This window comes from Prosopis cineraria, unplaced genomic scaffold, assembly GCF_029017545.1.
Source record: "Prosopis cineraria cultivar Desert tree isolate PC_DT_omini unplaced genomic scaffold, ASM2901754v1 PC7, whole genome shotgun sequence".
Classification (NCBI taxonomy): domain Eukaryota; kingdom Viridiplantae; phylum Streptophyta; class Magnoliopsida; order Fabales; family Fabaceae; genus Prosopis; species Prosopis cineraria.
The window spans coordinates 23,734,542-23,748,461 of NW_026555338.1; the positions used below are offsets into that span (position 1 = coordinate 23,734,542).

At 31.3% G+C, this 13,920-nt stretch overlaps 1 protein-coding gene across 1 annotated transcript; it reads right to left on the bottom strand.

The window, feature by feature from the left end:
• Positions 1-10,644: 10,644 nt before the first annotated feature.
• On the bottom strand, positions 10,645-13,668 carry LOC129316192 (probable WRKY transcription factor 19). The gene is made up of 5 exons (XM_054960490.1): positions 13,071-13,668; positions 12,093-12,927; positions 11,726-12,004; positions 11,178-11,237; positions 10,645-11,098 (listed from the first exon to the last, which is right to left on the bottom strand). The coding sequence occupies exons 2-5, from the start codon at positions 12,105-12,107 to the stop codon at positions 10,727-10,729; spliced, it is 726 nt and encodes a 241-aa protein (XP_054816465.1). The 5' UTR covers positions 12,108-12,927; positions 13,071-13,668; the 3' UTR covers positions 10,645-10,726.
• Positions 13,669-13,920: the final 252 nt, after the last annotated feature.

Below are 13,920 nucleotides of genomic sequence, written 5' to 3' on the forward strand. Positions count from 1 at the left end.
ATAACAATGATGTGATTGTTGAATAATTTGTTGATTAAACTTCTTTATTTTGTTCAATTATCTTTATTACTTTTGAAATGTTGATTATTTAATAAATACAAGTTTGGACTTTGATTATGGGATTTCATTTTGAAAATTATTGAATTGCTATGGAAAAACGATTCATGCAAGTTTGACATTGAAAAATGAAAATTTTATTTTGAAAGTGATGATTTTCTCGCATGTTTGAAAATGAATTTGAAGGGGACTTTATACAGAACACTAGTTGCTAACGGCAGTTCCGTTAGCCTTTGGCGCGTCATTGTAAACGACTAGCTAGTTTGATTTTTGTGAGCTCTGTTCTCACGTTTGTGATTCGTGGGCTTTGCACCCGTGTTTGATTTCGTGGCTTCAAGCCGCGTTTGGTTAGCTTTACTCTCATGGATTGTGTGTCCATGTTTGTTTCATGGCTTCGGCTGCGTTTGGTTACTTACCCTCGTGGATTGTGTGTCCACATTTGTCTTCGTGGCACAGGCCGCGTTTGGTTATTTATCCTCGTAGATTGTGTGTCCACGTTTGTTAATTGTTCTGATAAGTTCCTGTAATTATGAATCTGATTATTTGGTGAATTTGTATCCCACTGGTTTTTATTTAGTAATTTATTTACAAGTATTTATTTCATTTATGTAACTTCTTAAAATCAAGTGATATTAACATTTGCTATGATAGTTCAATGGTTTAAGATTTTATTCAAAATTTTATAGAGCCATTTTATTCTGAAGTTTATACATTTTTTTATGAAAATTGTTGTCTCTTTAACTTACATGATTATTTCAAACTTTTCTTTTTATTCATGTTAAATTATTTATTGTTGGGACGTTATTCACTAAAAAAAATTATTTTGGTCTCAGATATTATGCCTGATCATATACCTCTAGCTGACCATCGAGGGGCTATCATTTGAGTTGAAGTGAAGAAGTGATTGATGGAATTTTTTTTAAATTAATTTGGGCTCTAGTATTTAGTAAATCTTTTTCTAGGTGCTCCACGTAGCTATAGTTAGAACCTTTATGTGTATTATGCATAATTAGACTGTTAGAAGGAGTAGAACTCCCTATTGATGCTATTTATATTGAAAAATGTTCTTGTACTATTTTCGGAAGTTCATATTTTTAGATGGAGGTTTTGTCAAAATTATTTTGAAAATATTGAATCTTTTGTTTTTATTATTGATATTGAAAATGGTTCATGTTATTGTTAGATGCCTTCAGGGTTTAAAAATTAGAGCTTCTTAAGTTAAGGCATTCGGAATATAGGTTTTGTTTCCATATTCCGTGTCGGTCATGCTTTAATTTTTTTGGGCGTGACATAGGTATAATGGGTTTTAATGTCTTGGGTTGTTGGGCACTATTAATACTCGAAAATCTCATTTATTGTATGGGTAGTTGGAAATTTGTGATGCCATTAATGGAGATTTAATGGCTCATTAATACTATTGGGGGCTAAAAGTAACTATTAAACCCAATGGTTAGGCTCCACCTCTTGTAGAGTGAAAGTTGGGCAATTTAGAAGTAAAGATTGAGGGTTTAAATGTTTGAGTTTGTTATGTTGATGGAATTCAACTTGGTTAATTGTAGTTTTAGCTCTTGGTCACCTATTTGATTGGAATTTCAAGCTTGGAAGCTAGTTGATTGAGGGGTAAACCTTTGACCTCTCAAAGGTTTGAGGTAACAGGGAAAAAACTCTACTTTGGGTAGTTTTATGTTAATTGATGATTAATTATTTGTTGAACATGAATGATGAATGTTACATGCATGGATTGATTGTTAAAGTAAAAGCTATATATTAGTTTCATTGAGCGCATGAAAAAGCTATGTTTGGCTTGAAAGTGCAAAATGCTTATACTTTTAAAAAATGAATGTGATGATGTGTAGAGGTATTTGTATATTAGTAATGAAATGAATTTTGAAAAAATGATGAGAATACACACTTGGGTAGCGCAAGGTCGTGAGCCCAACATGGTTGTTATAATAGTGAGTAAATGAAAGCGAAAAAGTAAACATAAGTAAGTATTGATTATTGCATGATCAGTGGCAAGAGTTCGCCTAGGGATTTGGGAGTAGAGAAAAAATTCATATGGTAATTAGGCTGCCCTCCGGTACATGGGGGCTATAGCCTTATCCCACTGTTTGTCGAGGGACTATCCTATAGTTTGTCGAGGGACTAGAACTTAACTATCTCCACCGGTTCAATGAAGAGAATAGCATAGGGTATGAGACACCCCAAGGATTCGAGAATGGGAGAAGCTGTGGTCCGAGAGTGAGTTCTGTGATCTATGGCTGGGTCACACCTCACGATTGGTGAGCTTGGATAGTCCACTCATACGGACAGAGCCCTAATCAGTGTTATAACCCACGATTTTAGTCTGAGGAAATAAGGAAGATATAAGATTGGTTGATCATTGCCTAAGTAAATATATGACGTGTCACATGTATTAAGTGGTAGCAAGTCGCATGAGCATGGGTCATGTCACATATCTGAGAATATGGTGACAATGCACCTAGTTGTGAGAGTTAAAAAAGTTATAGAATGATAAATTGTGATATATGTAGACTTATCTTACATACTTAGCTTCCTTGTGCATGTATTTATTTATAATTGATATATAACCGCATAGGGTAGGTTTAACCTTGGTTATTGAGTGGTTAGACTCACCTCTTTCCTTTAATATTTTTCAAGCTCTAGCTCTGGTGTTGATAGGGAGAAGACTAAAGAGGCAGGGAATTAGCATATTTCCTACTATATGCCTCTAGTTTAGATTTAGTTGTATAATAGCATATAAATTGTCAATTCTAGGATGCATATCACTACACTTACAATATTTTGGTTGTTGAAAAAGTTAGAATTGTATTTTGAGCCCTTAGCCTTTGTGTATGTTGATATATATATATATATATATGTTTATAGGGCCAAAATACTAGTACAAGTGTAGAAATAAAGATTTAAGCATGTTTTGAATGATTTGAGTGAAATGTAATGGCAAATTACCTTCCCTATTGTTTTTGGTAAATTAGGGTTGAGGAGTGAATTTTAGTTATACTGATGTTTCAAAGCTTGTGACATGTTGTACTGATAGTCCTAGGTCCATTGGATATGGTCCAAGTGTTAGGAAAAGCTTTTGGCACTTGTTGAGGGTTTTGGACCCCCATTTTGTGTAAAAGTGTTGAAAAGTGGTTAAAATGTGTTTGGGTGTCCAACTTCCTAATGTGACTTGTTTTGGAAGTGAAACCTGTGCTATTAGCTAGTTCACATAAAGAGCTTTTCATAGACACCTAGATCACGTCATTCAGACGTTGGATGGAGAATCGGGGTGAGTCAGAAGTTCCTCCGATTCTGCTATCAAATGACAGCAAAATCAGTGAAATTTTCATGCAACACGCTGCGGCGCATGGCGCCTGAGCCACGGTATGTGGCACAGAGAGCAACACGTCGCAGCACAGCGTGCATGAGCTGCGGTGCATTGCTCTGTATCACAATACATATTTTGTTTTTCAACCGTTTTCGACTTCTTTCACTCCTCTGAGGTATCTCATGCTTCTGTAACTTATTTTTATTCTGATATGAAAGATTTTGATCGATTTTAACTAGTTTCTATTTAAAAAACTTGATATCCCTTTACTTTTGGATTAAACCTTAGTAATCACTCTTTGAGCTAATCCTTTGATTATCATGTGTTTCATTTATTAATTGTGTTTAGTGAAGTGAGAACATTTCACTTGCACTATTTTAATCAAGTTTTACACTCAAGTCACTATTGCAAAAAGAAACTATCGGAGCACCCATATTTTGAGTATGCATAAGGATGGAGCATGATTTATTTAGAGTTAAAGGGCAAAAATACCCATTAACTTTTTCTCCAGGGGCATCCAGTATTCTTAAGTGAAAGGACAATATAAGAGTGTTCATAATGTTGATAAATTGAGTACAAAAATGCTCAAATCATTAATTTTGATTAACGTCCGTTAACGTTGACAGTTAAAAAAAAGATGCAAACATAAGGTGGAAAAATATACACAAACTATTTATGAGCTTCTAATATCCTTAAATCCAACAACAGTGCATGGGTACCCTAATTAACTTTATAAAAGAAGCCATATAGCCAGGTTCAGCCTTAATAACTTGGGCTTTTAGGCTTATTTCAATTGGCTTCAATACTTGAATTCTAAATATTTTTTTTTTCATTTTTAGTCAATTTCAATTTTTATCCTAAAAGGTGAAGATTTTTCAATTTTAACCAATTTTAATTTTATTTTATCAATAATAAAAAAGAATTCTGGTATTTGGGCTAGGTCTAGATTTTTTTAGACTTATTCAAGTGCCTTGAATAAGCTAAAAGTAAAGAAAATTTTCTAAACTCCCAAGCTTAGTATTAAGATTTTTCGAGCTTATTCAGGCTGGCCCATTGAGCTTGACCCAAATATTGGATCTAACCTTTCTCAATCTGTTAAAATAACTAGTTGTTGACCATGAAATTCTAAAAATAGAATTTAATGGGTTGAGAAATATTGGCCTATTTTATAAAATTAATGAATACTCATGCACCATTATTTTATTATTACAAAGAATCAAATGCCCCCTTCAATGAAATTCCTAGGTTTACGTTCATCTTCACGTAAGGAAGCCTAGCAATGAGCACAAAATCGAACTACTCATGTCAGGACGTCTCTTACAAAAGAGTGCACTTGTTAGGATAATAAGAAAGCAGCATGTGAATATTACCTTAATTCCTCCTCTCACCAAGAAAGGGAAAGAATTATTGTGAAAGGGGGAGAGATATGATAGACATTTGTGCAATGATTTGATTCAGTTAGTTAAAGGTTAAAATTATTTAGTTACTTATAGGAGATATATTAATAGACCAGTTTATGCAAATCATTTTAATAATATATTTGTTCTGTTGATAAAAAGGGAAAATCACTTCTAATTGATTTTGTAAATGAGTCATATTTCAAAATATTTAAAAACCTCATCCATAATTTATGAGAACTGTATTTTTCATGACTATTGGGCTAATTTACTCTAATTAATATAGTATTGAAACCTCTCAATGACTCAAGTAAAATAGCGTTTTTTTTTTATTGGACGACTCAATCGTGAAAGTTTGTTAATCAACCACTAATATAATATTAAATTCACAGTACTGTAGAATGCTAAATTCAGACAATTTTTATCCAAAACTGAATTAGTTAATGTTAGTAAAATTTAATCTTTCATCTCTTTTATAAGCAATATTCTACTATGTTAATATGAGATCGCACACATTATTATTTTTTATGCCACTGATTCAATTTTGTAATGAGAAAACACCTCCAATAATTTATAAGCTGCAGAAATAAATTTTTGTCACTTGTTAGAATCTCATATGAGTAAATAAACAAATATATGAAAGAAGATAAATAGAAAAATTCAACCAGAGAAACTAAAAATTATTAATACCTCAATGCAAAGGTAAAAACCACAAGTCATAAAGACCAATGAAAATTAGCCCCATATGATCAAAATAAGGTACAAGAAAAAGTTTCAATCAGATGCACACAAACAATTAGCCAAAGCATCAAAGCAACAAGCGTACAAAAGAGGACGAATAAGGTGAAAAACTCTTAAACCCGAGGAGGTATGTGGACCAAATAACTTTGACATCAGGCAATAAATTAATAATCCAATCATTGAAAATTACGGATTCAACGTTCCAAACCAGCTGGCTAAATTTCAGCCTAGTCTAGCTTTAACAAAATCGCAAATGTAGATTTGCCAAGACTGCCTGTGAATATATAAAAATTGTTTTCTTTCTTCTTCTCTCTCAAATGGTTGCATGCACCTTAATCATGAATATGACCTCTCTTACTTGACCTAATCTCAACCTTCTGCACTTTAGTAAGTAAGATTTATAATGGACTTGAATATTGGACTTTTCTCCATATATGAAGGGAGGCCAAATCCAACACTTTGATCCAATAAATGAGCAGTTTTGATTAGTCTAAGAGGGTGCATAAATCCCACTAGTCCCCACCTTAACAACCCCTAGTGCTCTTAATTATATAGTTTATTATATTAGGTTTTGGTAAGTGGAATTACTCCCTCTCTCCTTATATATAAGGTATTTTTAAAAAGTTTATTTTTTTTAAATATAAAAGGCATCATGATATTTTTGATTAATTAGACAATTTTGCCATTGTTTTGAAGAAAAAAAGAGCTATTAATTGGGTTCTTTATGCACCACTACCATGATATTAATTGACATTAATAGGGGTAAAATTGAAAAATTATTGTGATTTAATGTGATTTTAATTAAATAACAAACTTTGATTAGCATGCACAATTCAGTTAAAAACACTTTATATTCAAAGACAAATGGAGTAATTAAATTAAAACATGAAAATATTAGGCACGGTAATTGGGAGTATATATATTATTTCCCCATTTTCTGAATATTTTATTTGCGGTGAGTTCTTTGAAGCTTCCTTCACCTGCCTCGCCCATAATTTAGTCTCCGTTACTTTTTTTATTATCAACTTGTTGCCGGTTTTCGCTCGAACTCATAATTCAGATTAGATATGTTTGTCCTTGCAGATCTTGGTGGAAGAAATTAGGACACCAATGAATGAAAAAGATGGAATAATTGGTGCCGAGGCATCAATATAATAATAATAATCAGGTATTAAAAAATATTAGGGATAATTTCAGTAAGAGACAGCAAGTGTCCATCTATTTGAGGTAATATTGTTCATGGTCAAATATTAAACGTAGACATTTCTCTTAGTAGAAATTTAAACTTTGATTCATTGTTTTATGAAGAACTAGCTCATTCTTCTAAACCAAATTCCCATTCTAAATTGCTCAGGTCATCTTTTTTTCTAATTTTTTCAATATATGGTTTTGAACTATGTAAGTCAAATTTTATATATGATAAAACGTTGAGGTCAAATTTAATCGTTTGAATTTATTTATTTATTTGATATAATAATAATAATTTTATAATAATTAGTTATTATTATAATAAGAATAAATGAGCAAATTATCTCTCTAAACTTTAGATTCAGTAGCACCACAAATTTTTTTGTTGTATAAATTATTTCCTTCACATTTGAAAATGATGCAATCTAAGTTCTGCCACAAATAAAAGCTAACTTTTACCGTTAATTAATGAGAAAATAATGGCAAAAGAATCTCCAAAATTACAGAAAAAGACCAACAAATTATAATAAATGACCAAAAAATACAAACAAGGAAAAAAATTACAAAAAATGACCAAAATTTTTTTGGTTTTTTATATAATTTTTGAGGTCATTTTCTGATCAATTAATGATTAAAATTAACTTTTGTTAATAGCAGTTGTTAGATTATACTATTTTTAAAAGTGGAGAAAAAAATTTGCACAATAAAAAAGTTCAAGATTTATAGTATTACTGGACCTAAAGTTTAAAGAATAATTTACTCATTTATCCTTATAATAATAACTTGTGGTTTTGGGGAAAAAGAAAAAGCCAAACCTTTGCTGTGAAACCGTGCAGTTTTGATGACCGTATCCCCGTTTCCCCATTGTTGCAATTTGGTGCGGCCACATAAAATTCGATTTTCATATTGAATGTCAAGTTTGTGAGAATGGCAAATAAGGATTTTGTAAAAACATGATAGAAAGAGTATTAAAATTTGAGAATATCAGTGTTAAAAAATCCTAACTTGATATTAATATTTTTATAAGATCCTTATTTGTCATTCTCCCTTCTAGTTTTTTTAATATAGGTTTTGCAATAAAATAAATCATCGTCTAATTTTTACATGCAGTTAATGGCTTATAAATGAACTGTGGTAGGTAGGATTTGACAGATAAAACTTATTTAAGGTTAGGAGTTTTATTTATTTATATTGCTTTTCTATTTTTATTAGAAAAATCACAATTAAGGATCAAAAGATCTAAATGTAATTAAAATTTATTATAAAAAGATAAAAATATTCCTTATATGTATATATATACTCTTTTAACAATAAGTCTCCATTTGAAAAAAAAATTTTCATTTTCATTTTAATAATAATTAAGTCCCTTATTAACAGCTCTAAAAAATTAATTTACTAGTGGTGAGGAACAAATGCTGTGAATTAGTGAACAAGTCCACATTCAAGAAAAAAGTAATTGTCATTTCTATTTTAACAATAATCAATTTAAAATAAGACTTAGCTTAATTATTACAGTTTAAAATCTCCAAAATGATAAGACAAAAGAAGGCCTTAGGGATACTAATAAGATTAATTGCTGTACAGTTTCTCAAATTTAAGAATTTGAGTTTTGATATTACAGCAATTGAGGGATATGAAGTTGCAATAATCTAGCACGCGCGCGCTTTGAGATCTGACTTTCAAGATTTGTAACCCCTCCAAATCAGACATCTTAATTAACTAAATTTTTCGAGTCACTAAGATTCAAGATTTTCAAGTTAGGGAGAATCTGTAAATGAAAGAGTATGGGAGTACAGACTTGGATATAACCTAAATAAGAAATGTAATAAAAAATTCGAAACCAAATTAAAGTATACTGATCAGCTGGACTCTTTGTTCTGTGAAATAGTCAATGTTGGCACCATGAGTGTTCTAAGATATCAAAAATTTGAATTATTTGTTGTTAATGACAATAAACTGTAATATTTCATTTGTTTTTTTTTATAATCAACAACAAACAACACTCTATCATTATCTATTTATCATTGCAAATGGAGATAAAAAGGTAAGGCCCTGTTTGATTACCTATTTTTAAAATAGTTTTTGTTTTTTTAAGACCTGTTTCAAAAATATTATTTTATTATCTGTTTTGAAAAATAAAAAAATTAAAATTTGTTTTGAAAAACTAAAAAATTAGAACATCTTTTTAATATTTTAATATTTTTTGTTCCACCAAACTAAAAAAATATCATGTTTTCATCTGTTTGGACAAAAAAAGGAGAAGTGGGCCAGATTACTATACCAGGCCCAACACAGAGAATTCCTCAATTTAACCCAACTAGATAATTCTAAGAGACCGGACCTCAACAGCTTAATGAAAGTGGTGACCAAGTCCAAAAGTCATAACCCATCATCCGTGAATCTTGGAGTACTCACCGTGGCACAAACCCTCTCCATAAAGTGCCAAGTAGGGGTGTTTACAATACAAGATGTAACTGAGACATTCTTGTCTCGTATCTAGTCCCAAAAAAAAAAAATTGAGATTAAATTTTTATCTTATGTCCTGTCCTGTTCTATCTCAAAAGTTGTCTCGTCTCGTTAGAAATTGAGATGGGGGCGAAACGAGATATGAACATCTCGTCGTTTTAATAAATTAGACAATATCAAAAAAATTATGAATAATAATATTTATTAAAATTTTAAATTATATAATTTATTAAGTTTAAAATCAAAATAATACAAGTACATAAATCACAATAATTTAAATTAATTATTAAATCGCATTAATCACAATTACATATTATGATAGCAATTATAAGTGATCTCTAAGCTATAAGAGCAGTAACAACAGGCAAGCTAAATACAACATTAAATTATTGTTCTTCTACTTTAGTTGAGATATGCTAAATTAATTACTCTTCTAAAAATAAAACAAGAAATATGATACAAATAAAAGTTATTAAATAGACAGATCTAAGAATAAATTATATTAATGTAATTAATACATTATAAAGAAATATATCATCCTGTTTACTCTATATCATTAAAATCATCAATATAAAAAACTTTAATTTATATAAGAATTGCAAGTATTGATATTATAATTGATATAATTAATATAATTAATATAAGTATAAATTTATATTAATATATTTAATGTATATTTTTAAAATAAAAATATATATATATAATATTTGAGATGGGATGGGACGTCCTAATAGTAATCCATTGTCCCGTCCCGTCTCGATTGTTTTTGTGCTAGGAAGAGACCTATCTTGATATGATTGGAATAATATTAGGCAAATCGAGACGGATATAAGCTGAACACCTTTAGTGCCAAGTGGTGCATTGCTCCAAAAACTCGAGTGGAAACTCACCAAACATCATTAAAGACAATTATGTTAATAAAATAAATAATTATTCCCCCCCTTTATTTCACTATTTAATTTATACTCCCTCCATATAAAAATGTAAGGCATTTTTAACCGAATCTCACTCCCATTAAAGTAGTTACCTACTTTTAACTAACTCTATTTTTTTATATTTATCCCTATTAAACACTCTACAATAAACATAAAGTCATTATTAATTAGGACACTTTTGAAAAAAAGACAATAATTACACTTTAAAAGATTAAAAATGCCTTACATTTTTAAACATCCAACTCCTCAAAAAAATATCTTATATTTTTTAAGAGAAGGAGTCTATGTTTTCCAGAACAATGATGCAAACACTTTTTTTTCCATCTTTTGTTTTCAAAACTCATTCTAAAAATATTACTGTACGGAATTGTCTTCAAAACATAAAAACAAAAAAACAGAGTCAAACAAGCCCTAAGTCTCTTCTCTATAGGCATGATAGAGGATGCTCCTCATAACACTTAACAGTAAGTAAGAAATTTAATTATACAGAGTATTAATGTAGAAATAAATATGAAGAGAGTTGAGGAAGTAAGAGAAAGAGAGGATCAGATCTATGGTAAACAAGCTCGATTAATTACTTATACAATCATTTTTTGAGTACCATAGTGCATTTAAATAGATTTGTTTCCACATAGCTTTTGTCTTTTCTGAGGAAATGGTTGCTGAATAATTTCTCTTTCACCAACCTCCTCAAGAGAAGAAAAGTCCAGACAACTAACAAACTTGGAGCAACAAGTCAAATTTAGAATTTCTAACGAAGGTAATGAAAATAACTTATTTGGAATACTACCAAGATTAGTATAATTTCTCAAATTTAAGAATCTGAGCTCTGAAAAATGAGCAACAGACGGATCAAGCTTTGACAATTTCGTGCATTGTCCTTCAAGGTCTAGCCTCTCAAGTTCAGGAAATTCTTTAAAATTTGGCATCTTGGTTAAATCTTTGGAGCCACAAAGATTCATGTTTCTCGAGCAATAGAAAATCTGCGAATGAAAAAAGTGTACTTGACAATCAGCTGTACAATGTAAGTTAGAGGGACGTGCATCGCACAGTTAACATTACCTTTTCTCGTCTCCAATGGCGGACATCAGTGTGTGTTGGTAACTGTGAGTGGGGAGATACCTGAAAACGAAGCAAGAAGCAAGGGAGGTAAAAGTTTTTCAGAGAACTTCACAGTTCACACACAAACACTTAAACATATGTATGCTCTTGACAAAGTTATCCGACTTCATGATTTTTAAGATATCGTAGTTAATATTTTTAAACTTGTAAAAAACAATTGACTTTTCAATTTTGCTCTTCACTGAAATTACTGACCACAATAAAGTGTGTCTACAAATTATAACTTGGTGTAATTAAAGAGGGATAATATCAAGGAAAAATTTATTACTACAATTTTTCCCTATATCTATAACCAAATATAGCTTTAAAACTTTTCCATAAAATTAGGACGGGAGGGAGTATATACATGCATAAATAAAAATAAAAGTATAAAATATATTACAATGTATTAAATAAAATCATATATTTTATCATTTAATAAAAATATTTTGATTGTTTCTTATAAATGAGTTGTTTCCATTTACTTGTGATGGAGTTATAAGGTATACCTTTTCTTCATCCCATATGCTTGTGATGCTGCTATCAAGCAAAATGAATTCCCTGAGAGAATATGGATAAAAAATATATGATGGCAAAGAAGTGAAAGGATATTGGTGCCATGAAGTATATCGGAGCCTATATGAAAGATGCTTTAGAACTCCAGAAAATTTCACGTTACGAAATATGAGCAGTCTAAATCTGCTCGTTCGTGATAAATTTTTGATCCTTAGCTGACTCCTTTGTGAATCTTCTAGATCCAAGACTATAGCTTCAACTTTAAAAGTAGCCTGTGAATATATACAAAATATAAAAATAACGTAAAGTGATTACTTTAATGTTGATGTTCCAACCAAACAATATGTTAGCAAAACTTACCTTGTTACTGTGCATAACACAATAAATATCATCGAAGTTCCATAATTTACTTCACTCTTCTGGCTCAGAAGGGAATTTATGCTGAACAATTTCTCTCCCCATTTGTTGAAGCAAACTATGCATCATTTGTATTTTTTGATCTATAATGGTGATGAGTGATTTTTTCAACTGAAAGCTGAATCCCAAGAAAATCAAAAGAACGCAAAATTCCTTCTATAAATTTAATCTCCTTCCCTATGAAGAAGCATGCTATGTCTAAAAATGCTTCCTTCATATGTATTATAGTTCGTCAAAGCTTCTTTTCAGGATTTTCATTATAACATTGTTAGCAACCTTTTCAAGGTCAATCATGGCCCATTCTGAAGGTTTCCTATTATACAAGTTGAGCCCAATTCTACAATTGTTAATGGAAGGCTATTAGCATATTCGAGTACACAATTTATTACTCATCGTAACCTCTAAGGGGAAAATAACTTTGAAAGCTTTTCTACAAAGTAACTGAAGAGTTTCATCTTGAGTCAATAATTTAACCCTATAATACTGTGCCTCTCAAACACATGAAAGACTCTTTCATCTCTTATTTATAATGATCCTACTCCCTTCACCTAACAAACTAGTTTTTATAGCTAATTTTTATAGTTTTTATGTCTTTCCTATTCCACCCATACCACAAATGCCCACAACTCGAACTGCGTCATTTGTACCCGAGTCTAGAAGCTTTTCTACTTCTTTCACTCTAGATTGTGTTCCCACGAGGTCAACGTCGGCATAAATTAATTCACGCATTTTTTTCTTGATCTCTCCAACCATGTCATCAATACCTTGCGGTCTTGAGCTGAACAGAGGAAGAACAATAAAAGAACCAAATTAGTCCACAATCTTTTTTACTAATTGATCAAGATTTACTTGAAAACCTCTATAATTTGTCCATAGTGACATGAAAGTTATGATATAGAAAAAACCAAGCAAATTACTTACTCAGATTGTACATCCCAGCCAGAGAGGTTGGCCTCTCGCTTCGTTGCCAACCTCCAGCTTTGCACCTTGCGTAAATTTGATGTGAACCTTTGTTCACGTTCAGCAAAAGCTTTTTCAAAAAAATTACTCTGGTTTTGTACCTCTGATAGATCTACACCATAGAAAATCGGGAAAACATTGTATCATGGTTCATGAATGTGCGCAGCAATCTCAGAGAGCTCCTCAAGGCACCATGTGGAAGAAGCATAGCTTTTGGTGAAGACAACAATGGAAATGTTGGATTGTCGAATTGCTTTGAGAAAGTGACGTGGAAGAAAGATGGAATCACTGGGTTCAAGCTTCTTGTCATCCCAAAAGGGTATTCAAATCGTTACTTTCAAGAGCAGCCCAAAGCCTATCTGTGAATCTGCAAGTCTCATCATCTCCTCTGAAACTCAGATACACATGGATCGGCCTTGATGATGATCCATTAATGAAACTCTCCATTTGCCTAAAGCCTTTCGGCCTTGATGGTCAGCAACCTTGAGTCACCGTTGCTCACTGTGCTGTTGAAGATCTTTTAATGGCCCTGCGAATATTGGAAAAGACCGAAAGAGATATGACGAGTGGGTGCGCCTTCGATTGAGAATTAAATTAAAAATTTATCGATTTCTAATACACCTTTTCTTCTGTTGACTGTGAGGTTACTTGAGTTAATAAGCCGTGTGATTCAGTGGGTAAACAGTTGAGAGACAAAGAAACCAGCTTGCATGCCCATTTTGATAATTAATTGGGAGAATTATTCTCGTTTGTTTATTTCATGGGATTTTTTTAAAAATTAGAATTCATATATGAGACCTAAGTGTGATGT

Bases quoted from the DNA above. Each gene is read 5' to 3' on its own strand.
- LOC129316192 (XM_054960490.1), bottom strand. The intron at 11,238-11,725 runs GTATACCTTATA...CTTCGTTTTCAG, and splicing joins GCATATGGGATGAAGAAAAG to GTATCTCCCCACTCACAGTT. The intron at 11,099-11,177 runs GTAATGTTAACT...TTTCATTCGCAG, and splicing joins GCCATTGGAGACGAGAAAAG to ATTTTCTATTGCTCGAGAAA.